Source organism: Somniosus microcephalus, chromosome 1 (assembly GCF_052327205.1).
Source record: "Somniosus microcephalus isolate GS21.2 chromosome 1, FLI_Smic_1.0, whole genome shotgun sequence".
Taxonomy (NCBI): Eukaryota; Metazoa; Chordata; class Chondrichthyes; order Squaliformes; family Somniosidae; genus Somniosus; species Somniosus microcephalus.
In genome coordinates, this window is record NC_140987.1 from 342361251 (window position 1) to 342385026 (window position 23776).

Sequence of the window (23776 nt, forward strand, 5' to 3'; positions counted from 1 at the left end):
TTGGGAACGCTCAGACGAATTGCTTTTTAACCAGATGGTTTTGCAGTGGATGGTAAGTTTAGACATGATGGATTTGTGCATTGATTAGCAGAGTGCCCTTTCCTTGTGTGATATCAGTATGGCATGTTCAAGCCAAATTAATTCCTTGAAATGGATATTAATTTGTAGGGTTCTTTTAATAGAAACTTTAAAAAAAAGTTGTGTGGTTCATTTTGTTCGTGATAGTGCTATTATCTTCCGACATACTACATCTACATGCTTTGCAACATCCCTCTCCCATCTTCAAGAGTCTCCTCAAACTTACCCTTTTTGACAACACCTCCCCTTACTTTTCTCCTAACTTCTGCTTGATGTCCATTATGCCTCTTTCCCCATGAAGCACTTTGGGACATTTTGCTATGTTACAGACATTATATAAGTGCATGTTGCTGTTGCTCCCTCTTCAGTGGAGATTCATATAAAACATAGCACAGTAAGCTTCTACAAGATGGTGAAAAATTTTAACATTTAGAGATCTCCATACAGCGATCGTGGGGTTTTTTGCTCTCAGTCTGTGCATTGGAATTGGAGGGGGGAACTTTGTATGAGAAGAATCTTGTCGTCTTAAGAGAAATTTGGTCCATTAAAATATAAAATAAATGCAATGTTGCACATCTGCTCAAAGGCTCACAGAAAAATATTTAGCAGAGGAGTAAAGGGAGGAAATGCCTGTTTTGATATTTTACCACTTTTGATATTTTACTTTTTAACTCTGTGTCCCAGGTCAACTCATCCCACCTCAGACTTCAACTTTGGACTCCTCCCTTTACGACCAGGACATATCCCCTAATCGCTGCCATGCCAATGCAACCTGAATTCCTTCTGTGTCCATCTGTGTGTACATTTTAGCTGCAACTCTACACCTGAGCCCATTGCTTCCATTGTGTTTTCTTTTCTTTGGCCGCTCTTGGGCCCTTCTCTCTTATCTCCTCCCCTTCTGCCGTCCGGTCATGCCACCCTTCATTTCTATCCTCCCTGGTACTTTGCTCCAACCCTCCACACCTACTGCAACCCATCACTACTCCTCTGCCTTCCTACTCTCCTGCCACCATCCCAGGCTGGAATCCCTCCTGGATAAGCCAACAGCTAACCTCTGTACCTCTCACTGTTCTCTGACAGGCCCATTGAAGCATCTATCGCTGGTTCCTTACAAGCAGCAACACCAACTGACCCATCCTCCTCTCTCCTTGACCTTCCCACCCAGCGTACCCCATGACGGCTAAGCTCGCCAACCTCCTTTCCATTCCACTCACCCAACCTGCCACTTTCTCTTCGGACTCTGCCAGTGGGTCAACAATCACTGCACTTCTCTGCATTTCTCTCCAGAATGTCTGTTCACTCACAAACAAGGCCCATGCCATTCACAACCTTATTGTGAACAGTTGCGTTGACATCATGGTTTTGACTGAAACTTGGATCCCCTTACCACTTAATAAAGCCTTAATAAGGCTATATTTTCCACCACTACCCCAGCTCAAACCTCCGTGATGACGGTGTGGCCCTTTTCACCAATTCACATCACCAAGTCTCTCCCCCCTACTTCTTGGCACCTTCGAGCACCTCACCTTGTTTCACCGCTCGCACAGCTCCTTTAGAATCCTCATTCTCTACTGCAACCAAGCCCCAAAATATCCTCCCTCCTTTCCTCCCTTAGTCTCTGCACTGAGTGACTCCTCATCGTCAGTGATTTCAATCTCCATATCAACTTAGATTGCCCCCACTCCTCTGATTTCACTGCCCTCCTGTCTGCCCCAAATCTCTTCCCTCCATATAAACTCTTTAACCATATTTACGATCATCCCCTCGACCGTACCATCTCCTGTGACCTCGCTGCTGCCATGGCCTTGATCACAAACAAAGCCAACTCCAAACACTTTCTGTATCCCTCCCACCCACAACCCCCTACGCTCCTCCAACCCCACTTTCTTCTGCATCTGCCCCGGGGGAAAAACCTTCACCAGGTGACTTCAACACTGAACCAGCTGCTGATCTAAAATAAAATTTTAGTTAATACCCTGCCATTGACTGGCCCTTCTTTTACTTTTACACTTTCTAGAATGTAATTTGTAAGTGTGATTAAATTTACTCTAGGTGAGTGGTAGCTGGGAGAACAGACTTAATACAGTGCTCCCACAACAACCCATGAGCATCTGTTACATAAATAGTCGGATTGCTGAAGTATTTAACAGAGCAGTCTTGCTTCCTTTATTATCTGGGCGAGAGTGATTTGCTTTGCAATCCACACACTGAGCACAGTACAGAACCTACACCAGTACTTCTATAATCTATTATGGACAAACAAAAAAATCAAGCCTCTCTTAATTCCTCCCATCTTCATTTTGATCCTGATCAACTGAGTGAACAAAACTATAATTCAGTTCCAATTAATGGGTACAAAGGATAAACAAATGTTTACTCTGTTAGCTATCTTCCTGCAATAAGCAGATTTAGAGTTCTTCGGGTGGGCAGGGAGGTCTAATAAATTTAAGAGGAGATGCCGCGCTACCAAAGGAGTAGGTGTGCGCTTTAAGTAACCTGAAATCCATGAGCTATTTAGGAAGCTACATTTCTCTTTCTTTCCTATCCTCCTCTTTTCACCATCTAAGGAAATTATATTTACCAAAAAAATGTAATCTAATTATTTGAAGTAATATACGAAGTGCATCTTAGTAAAATTGTTGAATGGTGAAACCTTTGGTCCCTTTAAGCAGTGACAAAGTAGTCAGCAACATTTTTTTTAAAGTTGCTTCATAAATGAATGTTTTAACTAATTTTCAGAAAATGCTGAAAATACTCAGCAGGTCAGTCAGCATCTGTTCAGAGAGCAGATAAAAGTTAACGTTTCAGGTATCGATCCTTAGTCAGAAATTTTAACTCATCTGCGCTCTCCACAGATTCTGACTGAACTGCTGAGTGTTTCCAGCATTTTCTGTTTTTGTTTCAAATTTCCACCATTGGCAGTTTTTTGCATTTTAATTTAAGTAATTTTCTCTTGTTGTTTATCCCTACGCCATTCCATCATGGCAAATAGCCAGACAACCTGCTTCTATTGATAGAGCCAGCTGCTCATAAAATGCGTGAAAGTGACTTGATCTCTAATGTTTTTTTTCTCCGTTTCATGGTGGTAAATACCTATTTTCTTCATAGCATCTTTCTTCATCCAGCCTGGCTGAGATCAAAAGATGTACAGTATGTGCCACAGTCCTCTCCCCATGTTAACCATAATATTATTAACTATATTTGTTACATTCATTTTTATCTTGTGCAGATTTTTTGATGCACCAATTTAGTGATCTGTTGGTGGACTATCGCTTCCAGAAAGCATCCTTTCATGGGAAGCCAGCACTTGCACTGTTAGTTTCCTCAGTGAAGGTGTCAAAAAACTGATTCAAGCCCCTCAGTTGGTGATTAACCAGACAGAACCTTTTGTCTGTAGCAGTTTTAATTGAATGGCAAGTTGGTAACTTCAGCCATTTAAATAAACACAATGCCGTACTTCTGAGAACTTTGTCTTGCCCACAATTAATCTAATCGGAATTTATCTTAAATGCTGCAGCAGAATCTTTGTATTTCTTGTGTATCTTGAAATAACTTTTTTAAAAACAGATTTCAAGTCTTTTTTTCACACATTTCAAATTGTGATAACAAAAAGTACTGTACTTTCTTTTATAGATGAATCTGCGTTCTATATTCACAGAGGAACAGCAACGAGTATTGCAGCGTTATTATGACAGTGGAATGACAAATCAAAGTAAAAATTGCTTTGGATTAATAATACAGTGTGCACGTGAAACGGGGTTAGATTTTAATGTAGTCAGGGTAAGTAGTATAAAATTCTTCCACAGCCATATTGGAAATGTTGGGTTTATACTGGATCCCAGTAGTATTAAATAATGGAGTAGTATCCATTGTAACACTTTGTCCTCTGCAAGATGTTTATCACAGACAAGACTACTGTTCCAAAGCAAGTCTTGAGAACACAAAAGGTCAAATCTTGTGTTGTAACTGCTAAAATGTTCAGAATTCTTAACTGATCAGTGGATCTGTGAATTCTTTCTGATGAGACATCTACATGCAGATTTGTGTTCAGATGTGCAGGAAGCTTCATGAGAAACCTTTTATGCACAGGTATCATTCAGAAGCAGTTTGTGCGGGGGGTGAGTTCTTTTTTTTTTAAAGCGCTGCATCAAACTCGCCCTTAAGTATTTACCTGTAAAATGCAGTCCTAAAAATAAATCACACACCTAAATTTGTAGGTTGGAGTTTTGCTTCTGTTGTATTTGCAAGGCTTGGGGGCATGAATATACTGTTTTATATTGGCAGCCAAGCTTTAGCCATCCCTGGTGTTGAGTACTTCTAATGAACAGTTAGGTGGATGCTGGGAGTTTTTTATTTCAAGCTACAGCCACCTGTTGGATTTGTTTATAAATTTAAACTTGCATGTATGAGTTTAATTTACAGGCAGACACCCAGACAAAGCCATTGCAGAGCTCATTATAGCCCTCTTCCCTGTGGATTAGCAACTGGCATTCTCTGCTGTCCGCTGGACCTCAAGCTTGGTGGATCCCACGCTATCTAATATGTTTTGTACTACAAGCTTGTGTAAATATGGCTATTCTTGGCCATGTGCGTGGCCAGTGTTCAGTCCAATGTTGTTTTTTTCTGCAGTACTAGAACTAAAAGTAAATGCTTTTAATTTGTGAATCTTTAGGTACCTGCAGTCATACTTTCACTGTTTTCAATGGATTGCCAGGTGGTTTTCCATGATGCTTCAAAGTAGGTTTATGTGAATGGCTCAGTTGTACTGCTAACAGCATCAAAATTTCACTGGACTGCACTAGATTATGAATGTAAATTCATGACACAAAAAAACATATTTTCCTCTCTCCAATAATTTTTGTAATAACACTTGTGAAAAAATGAGGATTATTTATCTGTTTAGCACTGCCCCTGAACAATAACGAGTCTGAAAAATAACAAAAAATGAGAAAAAAGCTTTTTTAAAAAAAAAAAAAAAAAATTCTCAAAAGGCCAATTGTGGAAAAGCTCCTGCAGAGAGTATTGAATTCCAGGTCAGACCTGGACTGAGTGAGCTTAACAAAAGCTGCAATTTTGAGGCACCACAGCACAGACATAATTAAATTGTACAAGGAGTAGGGGATGGAGCCAATGTCCAACCCTGATGCCTCTTTTATTGAATTGTTCACAGTTCCAGCTTAAAAACAAGCAGCAGGTTGGCATCTCTCACTCGCTCGCTATAACACACATGGGTGAAACAGAAAACTGGGGTCGGGGGCCGGAAGGATGTTGGAGGCTCTGCCTGGGATAACCAGAGGTCACCTGATTAAAATGGACTAATGGATCAAGAAAGATATATGGGACAGACATTTTTTAAAACAATAGATTAATGGAAAGGAATGGGGAGACGAGAAAATGTTGTATTGCATGTGCCAAAATGACTGAAAGAAAATACTTAAAAGAATCCTCATTAAACTTTTCCTGAATCATGGAATCTTGGAGCACAGAAGGAGGCCATTTGGCCTATCTTGCCTCTGCCAGCCCTTTGAAAGACCTATCTCATTGGCTCCACTCCACTGCTTTTTCTCAAAAGCCCTTGCAAATGTTTTCTTTTTCAAGTATCTATCCAATTCACTTTTGGAAAGTTACTATTGAGTCTGCTTCCATCACCCTTTCATGCAGTGCATTCCATACGAGAAAATCTCCCTCTTCTTTCCTCTGATTCCTTTGCCAATTATCTTAATTCTGTGTCCACTGGTTACCAACCCACCCACCAGTGGAAGCAGTTTCTCCATATTTACTCTGAATGATGAATCCTTTTCCATTAAATGTGATACTGGTATGTTTAAAAATCCAGGGCATTTAAAATTTACACCCAGAAGGGGGAATAAAAAAGAATGCTTGAAGTTGGAAATAAATCAGAAAATAGTGGTAATGCGAAACTCATGAACAGTCTTAATTTATCTTCTCTTCTGACCTGCTGCATATTTCCAGCATTTCCTGATTTTTTATTAATTAAAATTCACATGTTGTCTGCACTTTGACTGCAGAGGGAAAACTAGTGTTTTACTCGAAACATGAAAGATGGTTCAGAGAGGGAGGCAGAGGAATTACAAGAGGGCATTCCTTACGAATGAAGGGATTTTTTTTAGATAAAATGCCTGTTGCGCTGTACTGCAATTATGATTCAAATTTGGTGCTGCAATATCCAAAGCGATATCTGTGCCATCGTTCCTGCTCAGCTAAACTTAAGTACTATAACAGAAAATGCTGGAAATAATCAGCAGATCAGGCAGCATCTATGGAGAGAGAAACAGAATTAATGTTTCAGGTTGGTGACCTTTCATCGTCAACTTGCAACGTTAACTCTGTTTCTCTCTCCACAGATGCTGCCTGACCTGCTGAGTATTTCCAGTATTTCTGTTTTTATTTTGGATTTCCAGCATCCGCAGTATTTTGCTTTTGTTTAAGTAATATAATTCTTGATGGTCATTGTTCTGTTGAGTTGAGTAGCATTGTTTAAAAAGAAAGTAACACTCCACTATCCAGGTTCTCTTTATTAACTTTTCATCTAAAAAAGGATTACATTCTGCTGTTCCGGCATTGGTTGTTTATGGATTTCTTAAAAACTTGTAACACAGCTGTATACAGATTATGTTGATGCCGAGTGACTGGCTGTCACTCACCCGTACTTTCCACAGCACGTTTAAAATCCATGCAAGAATACGGTTTTAAATGAGTTTCACAGCACAATTTTAAAGTTTATTATTAAAATTGTATGTGGCTAGTGTTTCAATAACACGGAATGAGAAAAGTCAATTTGACTCCGTGAGTCCACTTCTTCCTCACTGCATGTACAGTTTTCATGGCCTCCTGCAATTTTATCTTCTGAAGGAAATAAATATCCACAAGGAAAAAGGTGCCAGAAGATTAAAACTCTTGACATCACTTCTGACTCTCGCATGTTATCTAGCAAAGCACCAGGATATCCAATCTAAAATTTACATCCACTCAGTTTTCTCCAGCAATGGAATTTCAATGGGACCATCAAGCCTAGACGCCATCCAGTGTTTAATACCGTATTTGGTTGGGCTTTATCATCTATAACCTTCACTGCAGTTCCTAAGCAGCTGTACATTTTAACTCGACTTATAAAAATTAGATTCTAGGTTAAATGGGTGTTTTCAGTATAGCTAGTTTTGGGGTGATGGGTGTGGGGGGGGTGGTGGGTGAGAGAATGAAAGGAGTTCTTTGAATTGTTGACTTTAGTTGGAGCTTGCTTATTCCGTGCTTGTGTGCTGTAGAAACATAGAACATAGAAACATAGAAAAATAGGAGCAGGAGTAGGCCATTCGGCTCTTCGAGCCTGCTCTACCATTCAGTATGATCATGGCTGATCCTCTATCTCAATACCGTATTCCCACTCTCTCCCCATACCCCTTGATGCCTTTTGTGTCTCAAAATCTATCTATCTCCTTCTTAAATATATTCAGTGACTTGGCCTCCACAGCCTTCTGTGGTAGAGAATTCCACAGGTTCACCACCCTCTGAGTGAAGAAATTTCGCCTCATCTCAGTCCTAAATGTCCTATCCCGTATCCTGAGACTGTGACCCCTCGTTCTAGACCCCCCAGCCAGGGGAAACATCCTCCCTGCATCCAGTCTGTCTAGCCCTGTCAGTATTTTATACGTTTCAATGAGATCCCCTCTCATTCTTCTAAACTCTAGTGAATACAGGCCTAGTTGACCCAATCTCTCCTCATACAACAGTCCTGCCATCCCAGGAATCAGTCTGGTGAACCTTCACTGCACTCACTCTATGGCAAGTATATCCTTTCTTAGGTAAGGAGACCAAAACTGCACACAGTACTAAAGGTGTGGTCTCACCAAGGCCCTGTATAACTGTAGTAAGACATCCTTGCTCCTGTACTCAAATCCTCTTGCAATGAAGGCCTACATATCATTTGCCTTCCTAACTGCTTGCTGCACCTGCATGTTTTCTTTCAGTGACTGGTGTACAAGGACACCCAGGTCCCTTTGTACATCAACATTTCCCAATCTATCACCATTTAATTAATACGCTGCCTGTTTGTTTTTCCTACTGAAGTGGATAATTTCACATTTATCCACATTATACTGCATCTGCCATGTATTTGCCCACTCACTCAACTTGTCTAAATTGTCTTGAAGCCTCTTTGCATCCTCCTCACAACTCACAATCCCACATAGAAGCATATCTTTAGTTAAGATTTGAACCATGTCCTAATTTTCAATCTGGGGGTTTTCCTTTTCCAACTTTGGTTTCAAACCCTGAATCATCTCCATCGCTCCTTCTCTGTACCAGTTTTAGTGTATCAATATCCTCTTGGAGGTAGGGAAGCCCAAAAGTTGTACACACTATTCCAAATGTGGCACTACCAGTGATTGAGTTTATTCAATTCTTTCAAGGTGCAGTGGCACCTGATTAGCCAAATTGCCATAAAAGGTCTTGGTCACCACTTTTTGCTATGGAAACCTATCTATTGGGTCAACTTTTCACATGCAAACCCGACTGCAAATTGCTGGAATCTTAGCCTTGCATTGCAAGTTTCTGCTTCAGTCATTGGATGGTACAACCATGCAAAATGAAGGTGACTGTAATTGTAAAAGTCGATGTGGCTCTGAGAAATGGAACTTGCATTGAAATTCTTAAACATGCTTTTTTAAAAGCTACAACCAAACTTGTTTTTTTGTAGTGAGATCTTTTTAATAACAAACTTATAAAATTACCAAGTTATGAGGATTGTCTGCCTTCTCCCCTCTCCTATCTATTTTAAGCAGGCTGCACTGAGCTTTATGCTTTTTACTTGAACATGTTCTTAATTGATTAAGGTTTAAAAAATCTGCATTTTGCACACTTAATGGCATCTGTTTTGCAGACTTGGATTGGCAATAAAAGAAGGAAACTGAATTCTACAAAATACAGTTTGGATGATACAGTGTCTACGCAAGGACCAGCAGGTAACGGTATGGTGGGAAAATCTGAGACACCCGTGAAAAATGCAGGCCTTGTCTCTCCATCCCAGTGCCAGCAAACCATTTTAACATCGCCATGCAGAAATGTAATGGTAACGGGTGTGTTTACCTCTACCCATTCTGTTAGCGGACAAGGGCTGTCTCACCAAAAGGATGGCCACAGGTGTGAAAATCCTAAGGGTCTTATACATAGGCCAATTGGACGAACTATAACGGAAATGGAATTACAACAGCATGCCACTAGTCAAAGGCAGCCTGTTTCTAAAAACCCTGCAATTCCATTTTGTGAGAAAATGACTCCTGGATCGAGACAATTAAATCTTCACAGTCCCACCAGCCCTGTATACACCTCCAGTCCAAAAAACTACAGTCCTGGTTATGTTCAGACTGAAGTAAATAGAGTACAGTCAGCAGCAGCTAAGTCAGTTGGTGGGTGGCCAAAACAACAGTTTAATTCAACCATTGCAGAACTGTCTCCGTGTCCTCGGAAGCTCAGTTCTGAGCCTCCTTTCTCAAGAAGCACATCCAGCTGTTCATCTGATTCAAAGGTTAACCGAAGTGCAGGAGACCCTGCTGTCAGCTCTCTTCAGATCCGTGATGTATACTCACTGGCAGGCAGTGAGCAGTCCCCAAGAAACAGAGGGGACCATGCGTTTAGGAACTCGCGTCAGATGGAAAGTGGATGCTTTTCCATTGCCATGGAAACTGGAGATGTTGACGAGTATGCAAGGGAGGAGGAGCTTGCATCGATGAGTTCGGAGCTGAAGAATCATCCAAGAATTTCTGAAGTGAATACACCAAAAGAAATGGAGTGCTCAAATACGTGTCTCGCAGCGCCAGCAAAGAACATTAGCACTGGCTCACCACAGGTCAGTGCGAGGGATGTGTCTGGAAGTGTATTCTACCGTAGTGGAGAATTCCGAGCGCCCGGGACAGCAATGACCTTGTACAGTAATGCTTCGTCAGAGGACTCATTCAACCTCCGCCTTCCATCATCTAGCAACCAAAGGCTAAACCCTGGTCAAAGCAACTATCAGGTAACAGTACTTATTAGTTTTTCTTAGATCTGTTTGGAAATTGTGCTGCAATTGTGTAAACTTGAAAAAGAATATGTAGTCATTTAGTTGTATGTGCATATAACCACATTGTTCACCTGCTGAATGCTTGCCTTTTGATTTTTAAAGCTCAGTAAAATTCCAACACAAGTGGCAATATATTTTGTTACTTCTATCTTGATGGTATAATTTTTCAACCAGTGTCTGATTGGATACTTCTTTTTATGAGGCAATTATACTTGGAGTCAATCTTTGCTTTCTATATAATGTAAACAAAAATATTTTATTTTAAGAAAATAGAAAATAAGAAAACTATGAGTAGACAAAAATATCAGTAATCTTTATTGTTGAATACAAGTCAGTGTAAAACTCAAATATACTTTAATAAAGTTGGAACATGGACCTGATCTCTACATTACATTGAAAACAATGACAGCATCAACCTGTGACTAGCCTAGTGTTTCAAAAATTAGAATGTTTGGCTTCCAACCCAGAAGGTCGTGAGTTCAAAACCCAAAACGACCTGTCACTCAAATTGTACTTGCTTGCTTTTGTTCTATGACTTTTGCAAGTTCTCAGCTAGACCGCTAGTTAGATCCCAATGGAGCTAAAGGTAAGGTTTTCTGTATAAGGAAGCATTCCTGCAATACACATGCGTTATGTGAGATTCCAACTATTGTGGAGTATTTACAGGTGTTCCTTTAATTTCTGCTAGGGTTTACGGTTCTCTCTCCTCAGGTACTGTCCCCCTCTCCCACAATCTGCTGTCATCACCCCTCAAAAAACCAAACCTTGATCCCTCCGTCCTTGCAAACTACCCCAACCTTCCTTTCCTCTAAAAAGTCCTTGAATGTGTTGTTGCCTCCCAAGTCCGTGCCCATCTTTCCTGCAATTCCATGTTTGAATCCCTCCAATCAGGTTTCCGCCCTTGCCATAGTACCGAAACGGCTCTCATCAAAGTCACAAATGACATACTTTGTGACTGTGACAAAGGTAAACTATGCCTCCTCGTCCTTCTCGACTTGTCTGCAGCCTTTGACACGGTTGACCACTCCATCCTCTCCAACGCCTCTCCATCGTCGTCCAGCTGGATGGAACTGCACTCGTCTGGTTCCATTCTTATCTATCCAATCATAACCAGAGAATCACCTGCAACGGCTTCTCTTCCCGCTCCCGCATAGTGACCTCTGGTGTCCCCCAAGGATCTATCCTTGGCCCCCTCCTATTTCCCATTTACATGTTGCCCCTTGGCGACATCATCCGAAAACACAGCTTCAGTTTCCACATGTACGCTGACGACACCCAGCTCTACCTCACTGCTTCTTCTCTCGACCCCTCCACGGTGTCTAAATTGTCAGACTGCTTGTCCAACATACAGTTCTAGATGAGCAAAAATGTTCTCCAATTAAATATTGGGAAAACCGAAGCCATTGTCTTTGGTCCCCGCTACAAACTTCGTTCCCTAGTCACTGACTCCATCCCTCTCCCTAACATCTGTCTGAGGCTGAACCACACTGTTCGCAACCTTGGTGCCACATTTGACCCTGAGATGAACTTCTGACCACATATCCGCAGCATAACAAAGACCGCCTACTTCCACCTCTGTAACATCGCCTGTCTCCGCACTTGCCTCAGCTCATCCGCTGCTGAAACCCTCATCCATGTCTTTGTTACCTCGAGACTTGACTATTCCAATGCCCTCCTGGCTAACCTCCCACATTGCACCCTAAGTAAACTGTAGGTCATACAAAACTCGGCTGCCCGTGTCCTAACTCGCACCATGTCCCGCTCGCCCGTCACCCCTTTGCTCGCTGACTTACATTGGCTCCTGGTTAAGCAGCGCCTCGATTTTAAAATTCTCATCCTGTTTTCAAAACCACGATAGGGTTCCCCTTGTCCTCACCTTTCACCCCACCAGCCTCCACATTCAACGGATCATCCTCCGCCATTTCTGCTACCTCCAAAGTGATCCACCACCAAACGCATCTTCCCCTCCCCTCCCCTTTCAGCATTCCGTAGGGACCGCTCCCTCCGAGACACCCTAGTCCACTCCTCTCTCACCCCCAACAGCCCTTCCCCTTCGCCTGGCACCTTCCTGTGCAAGCACAGGAGATGTAACACCTGCCCCTATACCTCCCCCTTCCCACTGTCCAGGGCCCCAAACACCCCTTCCAGGTGAAACAGCAATTTACTTGTACTTCTTGCAATCTAGTATACTGTATTCGCTGCTCACGATGCGGCCTCCTCCACATTGGGGAGACCAAACGCAGATTGGGTGGCCGCTTTGTGGAACACCTCCGTTCAGTCCGTAAGGGTGACCCCGAGCTACCGGTCGCCTGTCATTTTAATTCACCGCTCCATTCCCACTCGGACCTCACCGTCCTTGGCCTCTTGCATTGTTCCACGGAAGCTCAACGTAAACTCGAGGAACAGCACCTCATCTTCCGATTAGGGACTTTGCAGCCTTCCGGACTCAATATCGAGTTCAACAATTTCAGATCATAACCTCGGCCCCTATTACATTTTTACTTTTTTTTCCCCACCCCTTTGTTTTGGGTTTTCCCTTCCCCCCCCACCCCCCCCACTTTCCATTTTTTTCTCTCTCCCACATGGCAGCTGTGTCTCATTCTGCCAGTACACTTCACACCTAATCTGAGCCGTCTTTTGTCTCCACTAGTCCTATTACCATCTCGTCTGGTTTTGAATACCTCTTAATGCCTCTTTACTTCTTTTGTTCTATCGCAGCCCTGCCTTCGATCTATTTCATTTCCTTTCCAGTTTTGAAAAAGGGTTCACCCGAAACGTCGACTCTAATTTCTCTCCACGGATGTTGCCTGGCCTGCTGAGTTTTTCCAGCATTTTCTGTTGTTATTTCGGATTTCCAGCATCTGCAGGATTTTGCTATCGTTTCAAATCCCCCCGTGGCCTCGCCCCTTCCTATCTCTGTAATCTCCTTCAGTCCCACAACCCCCCCGAGATATCTGCGCTCCTCTAATTCTGCCCTCTTGAAGATCCCTGATTATAATCACTCAACCTTTGGTGGCCGTGCCTTCTGTTGCCTAGGCCCTAAACTCTGGAATTCCCTGCCTAAACCTGTCCGCCTCACTACCTCTCTTTCCTCCTTTAGACGCTCCTTAAAACCTACCTCTTTGACCAAGCTTTTGGTCACCTGCCCTAATTTGTCCTTATGTGGATCGGTGTCAAATTTTTTTTGTCTTAAAACACTCTTGTGCAGCACCTTGGGACATTTTACTACGTTAAAGGCGCTATATAAATACAAGTTTTTGTTGTTGTTTTTACTGCAGCCTTTGCCACATCTTAACTTGTGATTGTTAAAGTCAATTGGTGAACACCTCTTACTTTGATCTGGGGATTTTTGCAGAGCAATCTTTGTATCTCAAATGGGATTTGTATTTAATGCTGTACAAGCTTACTTATGCTTCTTCTCTTCATCCATCCATCCATACATTAATGTGAGCTAGTTAATTACAAAGGAAGACAGCGGCACTATAGTTGATCTTGGGCATGAGTAGTTAGTTTGTCTTTTCTCATTTGGAAGATGTCTGAAAGTGCCCCTCAAAGAGTTCCACTTCACCTGAGAGAGTACTGTCCTTATCTTTCTATTTCCTTCCACCTTTGAAATAGAACATATATTTCACTATGAGATACAGAAGGACCTCGGTCAAATGTTCTGAACTGAACAAAACTGTTTCAGAAATGAAATAAGTTTATCTTCTGCAGTGCACATACGTTTGACAAGCTTGGAGCAAAGATCACTCGGATCACTATGTGCAGTGGAATTGTAAACATAAGAACAGAAGAATTAGGAGCAGGAGTAGGCCATTCAGCCCTTCGAGCCTGCTCCGCCATTCAACAAGATCAAGACTGATCTTCGACCTCAACTCCACTTTCCCGCCCGATCCCCATATCCTTTGATTCCCCTAGAGTCCAAAAATCTATCTTTCTCAGCCTTGAATACACTCAACTACTCAGCATCCACAGCCCTTTGGGGTAGAGAATTCATAAGATTCACAAACCTCTGAGTGAAGAAATTCCTCCTCATCTCCGTCTTAAATGGCTGATTCCTTATCCTGAGACTATGCACCCTAGTTCTAAACTCTCCAGCCAGGGGAAACAACCTCTCAACATCTACCCTGTCAACCCCCCTCAGAATCTTATATTTCAATGAGATCACCTCTCATTCTTCTAAACTCCATATAGGCCCATTCTACTTAATCTCTCCACATAGGACAACCCTCTCATTCCCAGGAATCAATCTAATGAACCTTTGTTGCACCACCTCTAAGGTAAGTATGTCCTTCCTCAGATAAGGAGACCAAAACTGTGCACAGAACTTCAGGTGTGGTCTCACCAAAGCCCTGTACAATTGTAGTAAGACTTCTTTACTCTCCAACCCCCTTGCAATAAAGGCCATTAAACCTGTCGTCTTGAATTCATTTATGATGTCATTACGCATTGTGCCCAAATAATTTCTCTGCCATGTGTTTCCATGTAGAAGTGTGCAGAATGTTTACAGCACTTTTTTTTAGCAGGGAGCTGAACTTTTTTTGTGGTTGGAGATCATTTTGACTTTGCGGGCCAATTTTGAGAAGGATAACCCACAGTGGCATCTGCTGAGCCATCATCTGCGGTCTGAAATGATCAGTGGTAGCTTTCCCAGGGGTTCAATGGGTAATGCACTTAGCGATCAGGCGGGCCCCAAGTTGGATAGTGAAGGATTATGAGGTTGCTAGGATTCTGAAATGGTAGTTCCTTGTGTCACTCCAATATTTTTTCTGCATAGGCAGAATGTATGCAAAAGTTCGCCGATTTGGGTATTTTTACTTGTTTTGGGAGATATTGCCAATAGAAGTGACTGAGAGAAAAGTGTTCATCTGCAGTGAGTTGCATGTGGCTGCAAAGCAATTTATTTTGCACGCTTAGTGCATTACACTTGAAATGCGGGAGGAAAGATGTGGTTCAATTGCACCTGTTTTGCTGAAATGACGAGCTATGGTAGATTTGGGAAAAGCTCATGAAAGTATACAGTCTACTCTTAATTCAAAGTTGCTTAATTTAAATTACCTGGTAATTCATTTTAGCACTAAAATACCAATTTGCTGTGTTGTTTAATTCAAATAATTGAATAGTAAAATTTCATGGTGGAAAATCAATACTTTGAATTAACAGCAGTAGACTGTATGTATGTGAGACTGCTTATGGGATGAATATCATGATGTTCAGATGTGCATGTCCCACAGCCTGAATGCAGCCAGAATACCATGGGCGTTTTACAGCCTGCATGCGGTAGGACACTTTATATTTTCAGTTAAATTTGGGTTTTGCATAAGTTCACATCTCTGAAGGAAAAACACTGTGTGAAATGTTGGTAAATTTGTACTAGAGGCTGCATTGTTCTAAAGCTGTTCAAATAGGAACAGAAATGAGGAATTTCAATTTTGCAAAACTGACCTGCAAATACTCCTTTTGAAACAACTGCCATTCCCATTAATACCTGTGGGCTGCAATATGGAGTGTTGGAAGATGGAACACAGTGGATTGACGTTAGGCTGGCAGACAATCTTTGTGCTAGTTTGAACTACACGGTATATTGATACGACATCCATTGAACTCTGAACAATTTCTCCTAAGTTCACTTGGGGTTTATAAGGCCGAGTGACACTGGCACTGCCAAAGCCTGATCTCAGTTGGTGGCAGTTTGCCAGCATTGTGCCAATGTGATGTTTACATGAGGTCACAAGTGCACAAAACAGGTTGATTCATTTTGTATAGAATCTTCGTGCACAGAAGGAGGCCATTCAGCCATCGTGCCTGTGCCGGCTCTTTATCTAATTAGTCCCACTCCCCTGTTCTTTTCCTGTAGCCCTGCAAATATTTCCTTAGACACCTGTAGATACCAAAAATATGTTTTAACTTGGTTCTCAATAGGGATAACCAATTGGGGAACCGTTGTAGGCCTTATTAATGTTTTTCATCTCTCGCCCTGTTGAACTTTGCTTTTTGGGACCCGAACTGTTAAAGACTGTGTTCACACTGCAGTTTGAGACCTGCTGTTCAGGTCTGAAACCATCAGGTGCGAGGGGATCCACAGTCAGGTCAGACGTTCCATTTGATCTGCTATCAGTCCTGTTTCCACACATCTTCAGCATCACAGCGAAGCTAAAAATGGTGTGTGAATGGAAACTAGAGACAAACAATAAAATTTACTGTTAACTATTGAATATATACTTAAAGTAAAATTACATCTCTTCCATTTTAAGGAAAAAAACGCAAGAGAAATTGGCATGAAAATGTAGTGCATTGGGTAGAGTCAAACAGTAGTCTTGTGTTGTCCCAGCCCAAATGAGTACCAAAGAAAATTGGCTACTGTTCAAATTATAAGAGAAAATTGGAAGGGAGGGCAAGAATATTATTAGCACGATTGTCTGCAGTGCGTCTGTTTTGTACACCTCAGAGAGCCACTTCAACATAAAAAGACAACCTGTTAAAAGATCCCAACTCTTGCGTGTCTGTTGTAAATTAGCACCTGGAAGACTGCATTCAGGGCTATGTTAACATGGATTTTAGTCAGTCCAGCATCATAGTGATGAGATTCTTGAAGCAATGAACTCCGTTATAAAAATATATAAAATCGATTGTAAACTATTCATAATACTGACATCTGGTATGAGCCTAACATGGAATAATTGCTTGAATTACCTGAGGCTTCATGATATCAGGTGATTGTGAGGAAGCTCACATTAATGGTCATTTTTATAGTTCATAATTTCCACAGTAATGTTATTTTCTGCTTTAGGTGTCGGGATCTCTCCTATTGCCTTGTCTAACAGGAACCTCAAGGAAAAGAACAGTAAGTGTTTTGTGCGCACCTTGCCACTAATTTTCAAATCCTACTAGTTCACTAATTGCAAAGTATCCGCCCTTTTCCCAGGGAAGCCTGCTTACTATTTAAAATGAGCATCTCTCAGCACGGCATCAATCAAAATGACTTTCCAGTTTCTAACTGTCCTTATAAATAAAAGAATGTATAAAAACCTAATTGCATGAGAAGACCAAGGCACGAGAAACACCCACTTGGCCCATTGAAGTTCATCTCTCTGGTACGCCAACTCTCCCATCACAGTATCCAGATGTACTTTGATCAATCCCAGTGTATTTGTCTAAATTGCCTGCCTGCTTGATAGATTATTTCACATGTTTATTGCTCTCTGAGTAAAGACGATCTTGCTGATAAATTTTGAATTCTCACTGCTTTCCATTTCTATCCTCTGGCTTCCTCTGAAGCAATAATCTGGATTTATCTTATCTGTACTATTTAATATTTTATGTACTTCAATGAGGCCCTGCACTTTAAAAACCTTCTCTTTATCCTGTGGAGCTTAAACTTCCTAACCTTCCCTCACAGCTCATTGCCTTTACACCTGGGATCATTCTTCCTGCTCTTTTTTTTGTCTGCTTCTTTTCTCGAATGTGTATCTATCATTTTTATTGGAGTGACCAAGATTCAGCATACTACTTAAAAGTATGCTCTGACTAGTGCAAGGAGCTAAGCTTAAATGTTGCATAAATTCAAACCTCTGAAGATACTAGGGTGTAATTCCCCACAGTATTGTTGAGCATCTCTGAAAGCTTCGCTATTTTTTGATTGTAATGCTGTATAACATCCCTGGTTCCAAATGATTCGAGGTTGATCCGTATTGGGGCAGTGATTTAACTTTATTCAGAACAAGCAAAACTTAATACATTACAGTACTAGAGCAGTAGTTTACAGAGAATAATTGAGACTTATAGTACCCCGTTATCCTCTGAGTAAAAGCGCAACTGTGAACAGGTTGCACCCTGTGTGTGTCTCTCTCTCTCTCTCTCTCTTGCTCTCTCTCACTCTGTATCCCAGGTGTCTCCTTGATTCGTGCTGAAATCTTCAGCCCCTGAAAACTGCCACCCCTGAAAGCTACTACCCCTGAAATCTTCTACACTTTGTGGCTGTTAAGGCCTCCTTCTTCTACCCTTACTCTAATTCAAACCTATGGAATCCTCCTGAACCAATCACTGGCTGAGACCCAAACCCGAAATCCAATCATAAAGATGCCACGTTCTTAGCACCCTGGCTTACGCAGGCTTTCAGCCTTATGACACTCTTGCATCATCCATTTTTGACCATCAAGACTCATATCTGGGGTAGTTATGGCAATACAAAAGGAATATGTCTCCATAGGTTGAGATACAGCCCTTGGTGTTGGCCTTCTGTTTTTATAATTCACTGGATGTTATAACATTCCAACACAATGGTAATTGCGCCGAACCTTTGTTCTCAGACTAACTGCAGTCTATTCGACCGTGGCAATCTCTTTCTCACCCCAGGTTGTCTGGTTACAGCTTACTCACAGACCCTTAAGCATAAGATAAAGGGTCACATGTTGTACATAATTCAGGTTATCATTGCATGCAGTTGATGATTACAAACTTCTACATTTAATCCTTACACACAATTATAGATCTGTTACTGATGATTTAAGATATTAATGGTTATGATATCAAAACAAGTATTCAAAAAAAACTAACGTAATTCATAACAATCTTACAGTCCCTGCCTCTTATCTCAGTCTCTGGAATTCCATTAATTCTTTCAGCTTTTCCCACAGACTGACTGTCGCTTTGCTAACAAGGCTTGTTGAGGTCTACATTTTTAATTTGGTCAAGCAGGTTCAACGCTTTCTTCCATTTTAAAATCTAACTGGGTCTACCCAAGGCATATTACACTAGTTTAAAAGCATGATTATTCAAGAATTGGTGGGCATTGACTAACAGTTACATAATATAAACTTAAACCTATAACTAATCATGCTTATTTAATTTCAGCCATGTTATTTAGTGGGAATCTGAAATGGAGATTTCTCAAGATTCTTACAGCAGGCATTGCTGTGCAACACACAAGTGAAATAATATGATTTGTGTCCACAAGCCTCTTTGCACAAACCAAAATTCTGGCATTTCATTGTAATCTGAAGGGGAACATAGGAACCTGGAGTAGGCCATTCCGCCCCTTGAGCCTTTTCTGCCATTCAATGAGATCATGGCTGATCTGTATCCTAATTCCATCCACCCACCTTGGCTCCATATCACTTAATACCCTTGGCTAGCAAAAAAGTGAATAGCAATACAACAGAAAATATTTTTAGTTTGCATTCATAGGGTAGATTCACTGATGATGGGAGTGTCGGCCAGAGATTGGGTGACGGCACTAGTACCAGTTTTCTAATCTGTTCTCTCTGCACAACTCCACGCTGGAAATGCAGGATTAGTGAATTTACCATTTTTTGTTGGACTTTCATGTTCTACTTTCTGTGTCAGCCATGGCTCAGTTGGTAGCACTCTCACCTCTGTCAGAAGATTGTGGGTTCACGTTACACTCCAGAGACTTGAGCACAAAAATCTAGGCTGACACTCCAATGCAGTACTGAGGGAGTGCTGCACTGGCGGAGGTGCCAGCTTTTAGATGAGACATTAAACCGAGGCCCTGTCTGCTCTCTCAGGTGGACATAAAAGATCCAGCAGAGAAGATCAATATTTATCCCTCAATCAACGTCACAAAAACAGATCATCTAGTCATTATCACATTGCTGTACATTACAACAGTAACTACACTTCCGAAAGTACTTCATTGGTTGTAAAGCACCTTGGGACGTCCAGAGTTCGTGAAAGGCGCTATATAAATGCAAGTCTTTCTTTACTTGTTTCTCTTATGAGAACAACCAAGCTTGCTTAAAGCAAAGCGTAGTAGCCAAACAGTAATGCTTTCAAGGGCTTTACTAAAGCCAGTTTAAAAATTCTGATGCTGCACCATCTGTTTGCATGTTGCTTCGAACCAACTTAAGCAAGACCAAGCATGTCAAAATGTATCGAAGAAACTGCCAGTATTATACAGTGTGATGTTGGTTTGTGACGTCTGCCAAAAATGTGTATGTTTAATAGTCAAATCACAAGCTGAGCATTTTGCCATATCACTATCGACTCTTCCCAAGGGTGGTGACTGTGCAAGCAAACTACTGGCAAAACTTCTACTAATTCCACATTTCTGATACAAATCATTTTACGTTAGCATCTTCCCTGCTGACCTCTGGATAAGAACTGCCTTCTGTGCTATTCTTTAATATTCTTTAATTCTTAGCTCTCTGTTAACAACAACGATTTTTGACGAAGTCCAACATTGACGTATGGTGAGAACCACAAATGCACAATTGACATGTAGAAGGAAGCACAGATACACCATTGACATGTAGTGAGAATAACAAGTGCAACATTGACGTATGATGAGAACCACAAGTGTGCCATTGACATGTATGGGAAGGACAAGTGCCCTATTCCTGTTTAGTGGGAACTACAACTATACTATTGGTGTGTAGTGGGAACTACAATGCACTGTTGGCATGTAGCAGGAACCACAGGAGTGCTGTTAATGTATTGTGGCAACAACAGTGCCATTGTTTGTGGGAGCTGCTAGAGCTGTATTGACATTTTTTGGGAATGACAAGTGCAGCATTGATAATTTTCACAAAGTGAAAGGATCTGTCACTCTAAATTTCACACTGTGCAATTGGAGACTTGTGGGTAGAAATTGGTCATTGTTGCGCCCGTTTTCTGGCCATGGATGCGGCCTCGCAGGCGACCCACCAAAAAGGATAGGTAAACTTTTATTTTACGGTTGATGTGGAGCCAGAAGGAGCAGGAGTTTGCTTCCCGGCTCTACAGCACTCAGAAGGGTTGCTGCAGACCCGCGATTGGCCACTTCCCATCTCCTCTCTTTCCCCCTTCCCCACCCCACATTATGCTCCAGGACTTAACTGAGGGCCACTGCCGGCGAGGTGAGTGGCCTGAACTTCATCTGTTGCAATGAGCAAGTTGCTTGTGAAGCCGTGACTGGCGCCGGCAGCTCACCTAAATTATTGAAATGAGGCCCGAGGCCCAATTTCAAACCAGTACTGGGACTCCCAGTTGGGGCTCAGCGCTGATTCTTAATCCGAAAATGGGGCGAGACGCATTTCTACCCCATGGTGTCCAAGTGTGCCCTTCCAAAATACAAATTCAATGAACAGATTAACTGTACAAACGAGTGATCTAGTGAAAATAGGTAGGCAAATTCTCCAGTTTGAGATTTTCTTGAAAAACTCAAGTGTGTCTTGTGGAGTATTTAAGAAACATAGAAACATAGAAGATAGAAGCAGGAGTAGACCATTCGGCCCCTCAAGTCTGTTCCGCCATTTAATGAGATCATGGCTGATCATCCAAATTCAGTACCCTGTCCCTGCTTTCTCCCCATATCCCTTGATCCCTTTAGCCTTAAGTAATATATCTAACTCTTTCTTGAATATATTTAATGAATTTGCCTCCACTGCATTCTGTGGTAGAGAATTCCACAGGTTCACCACTCTCTGGGTGAAGAAATTCCTCCTCGTCTCAGTCCTAAATGGCTTACCCCTTATCCTTAGACTGTGACCCCTGGTTCTGGACTCCCCTGCCATCGGGAACATCCTTCCTGCATCTGGTCTGTCTAGTCTTGTTAGAATTTTATAAGTTTCAATGAGATCCCCTCTCATTCTTCTAAACTCTAGCGAATATAAGCCTAATTGACCCAATCTCTCTTCATACGTCATTCCTACCATCCCAGGTATCAGCCTAGTGAATCTTCGCTGCACTCCCTCCATGGCAAGAACATCCTTCCTCAGATAAGGCGACCAAAACTGCACACAATACTCGAGGTGTGGTCTCACCAAGGCCCTGTACAACTGCAGCAAGACATCCTTGCTCCTGTACTCGAATCCTCTCGCTATGAAGGCCAACATACCATTTGTCTTCTTAACCGCCTGCTGCACCTGCATGCTTACTTTCAGCGACTGGTGCACAAGGACACCCAGGTCTCGTTGCACTTCCCCTTTTCCCAATCTATTGTCGTTCAGATAATCTGCCTTCCTGTTTTTGCCACCAAAGTGGATAACCTCGCATTTATCCACATTATACTGCATCTGCCATGCATCTGCCCAATCACCCAACCTGTCCAATTCATACTGGAGTTTCTCTGCATCCTCCTCACAGCTCACATGCCCACCCAGCTTTGTGTCGTCTGCAAACTTGGAGATATTACACCTAGTTCCCTCATCTAGATCATTAATAATATAATAATAGTTTCATAAATTCATAGGTGGGAATAAATAAATTGCAGGAGCTTTTTTTTAATAGTGAACCTTAATGTGCATTTTAAGTATTCAAGATAACGTCCGCACACAGAATATTTCTTTCATTCGCACAGTGGTTGCTCATGAATACTGTTCCATTACTTTATATATTCACATGCATTTGATTTGTTGCATGGCTTGTCTCCATTTATACTGCCTGGTTTACCCACATTCTGAAACGCTCATCAAAGGAGCAATAACACTTGGCTCTTCTAAGTAGAGTGAATTGGCCGGTTTTATTTAAAGTTGTTGTAGCTAGAGTAACAGTCAGAAATTGTGCTTTAGGCGCTACAGGTAAAGGGAAAACTAGAAGATGTAAAGTGATTAAACCAGGAGAGAGAAATAAGAAACAAGTGAGTAACACATTAGAGCTGGAGGACAGGCTAGGGCATGTGTCCCAAATAAGCGTTCCTTATTCAAACACATGGAGTTTAAAGAATAAATTGAATGAACTGCAGGTGCAAATTTAAATTGGAGGGTTTGGCATGGTAGCCATTACTGAGACATGGCTGCAAGAAGGTCAGGACTGGGAACTAAATATGCCAGGTTATAAAGTCTACAGGAAAGATAGAGAAAATGGCAGAGGGGGAAGAGTAGTCTTAGTGATAAGGATGAAATCACTTCAATGATAAGAGAGGATATAACGAGAGGTAAGCAGGCAGTGGAGACTTTATGTATAGAATTAAGAAATAGGAAAGGATTTAAGACTGCAGTGGGAGTTGTGTATGGGCCCCCTGGTAGCAGCTGTGAAGTGCTAGATTGTATAAATGCAGAGATTAGACGAGCATGTAGCAAAGGCACAGTGGTTTTAATGGGGGATTTTAACTTTCATATAGATTGGGATAAGTCCATTAGAACTTGTCAGAAAGGTAGTGAATTTCTTGAGTGTATCCGGGATCGTTTTCTCCAACAATATGTCCTAGAGGCAATTAGATTTAGTAATGAGCCAGATTTAGTTAACAGCCTAACTGCGTGAACATTTATCCAATAGTGATCATAACATGATCGAGTTCAACGTAGCATTTGAAAGAGAGGAACACAAAACAGCTACTAAGATTCTAGATTTTGGTACGGCCAACTTCAACGGGATGAGACAGAGACTGTTCATAGTAAACTGGGCAAATCTGTTAATGGGTAAAATGACAGAAGATCAGTGGGAGATGTTCAAAAAAGAATTTAAGGTGATACAGAACCAGTTTATACCCCTGAGGGACAAGAGCTCTATGATGCGCTATCAATTACTCATAAAAGACTGAGAGTTAAGAGAGTAACTAAAGGCTTTTATTAACAAAAGAATGAAGGTCTGCCTCGAGTGGTCGACCGGTCCAGAAATACAAAGGGCTGGGGAGCAGTCACCTTTATACTAGGACTTGTGGGAGGAGTCAGCTGAGGCATGTAC

The 23776-nt window shown here is 41.7% G+C and overlaps 1 protein-coding gene across 10 annotated transcripts in view; it reads left to right on the forward strand.

Moving 5' to 3' along the window:
* The window catches only part of hdx (highly divergent homeobox), a 150692-nt gene that overhangs the window by 35221 nt on the left and 91695 nt on the right, over window positions 1-23776 (forward strand). For 6 of the 10 annotated variants that reach the window (XM_085995131.1, XM_085995107.1, XM_085995064.1 and 3 more), the window contains 3 exons: window positions 3712-3858; window positions 8975-10108; window positions 16944-16997. In XM_085995131.1, coding sequence (XP_085851257.1) covers window positions 3712-3858; window positions 8975-10108; window positions 16944-16997 — 1335 coding nt within the window. Of the gene's footprint in view, window positions 1-3708; window positions 3859-8974; window positions 10109-16943; window positions 16998-23776 lie in introns of those variants that run through there. The other 4 variants (XM_085995072.1, XM_085995090.1, XM_085995121.1 and 1 more) reach the window with 3 other exon arrangements.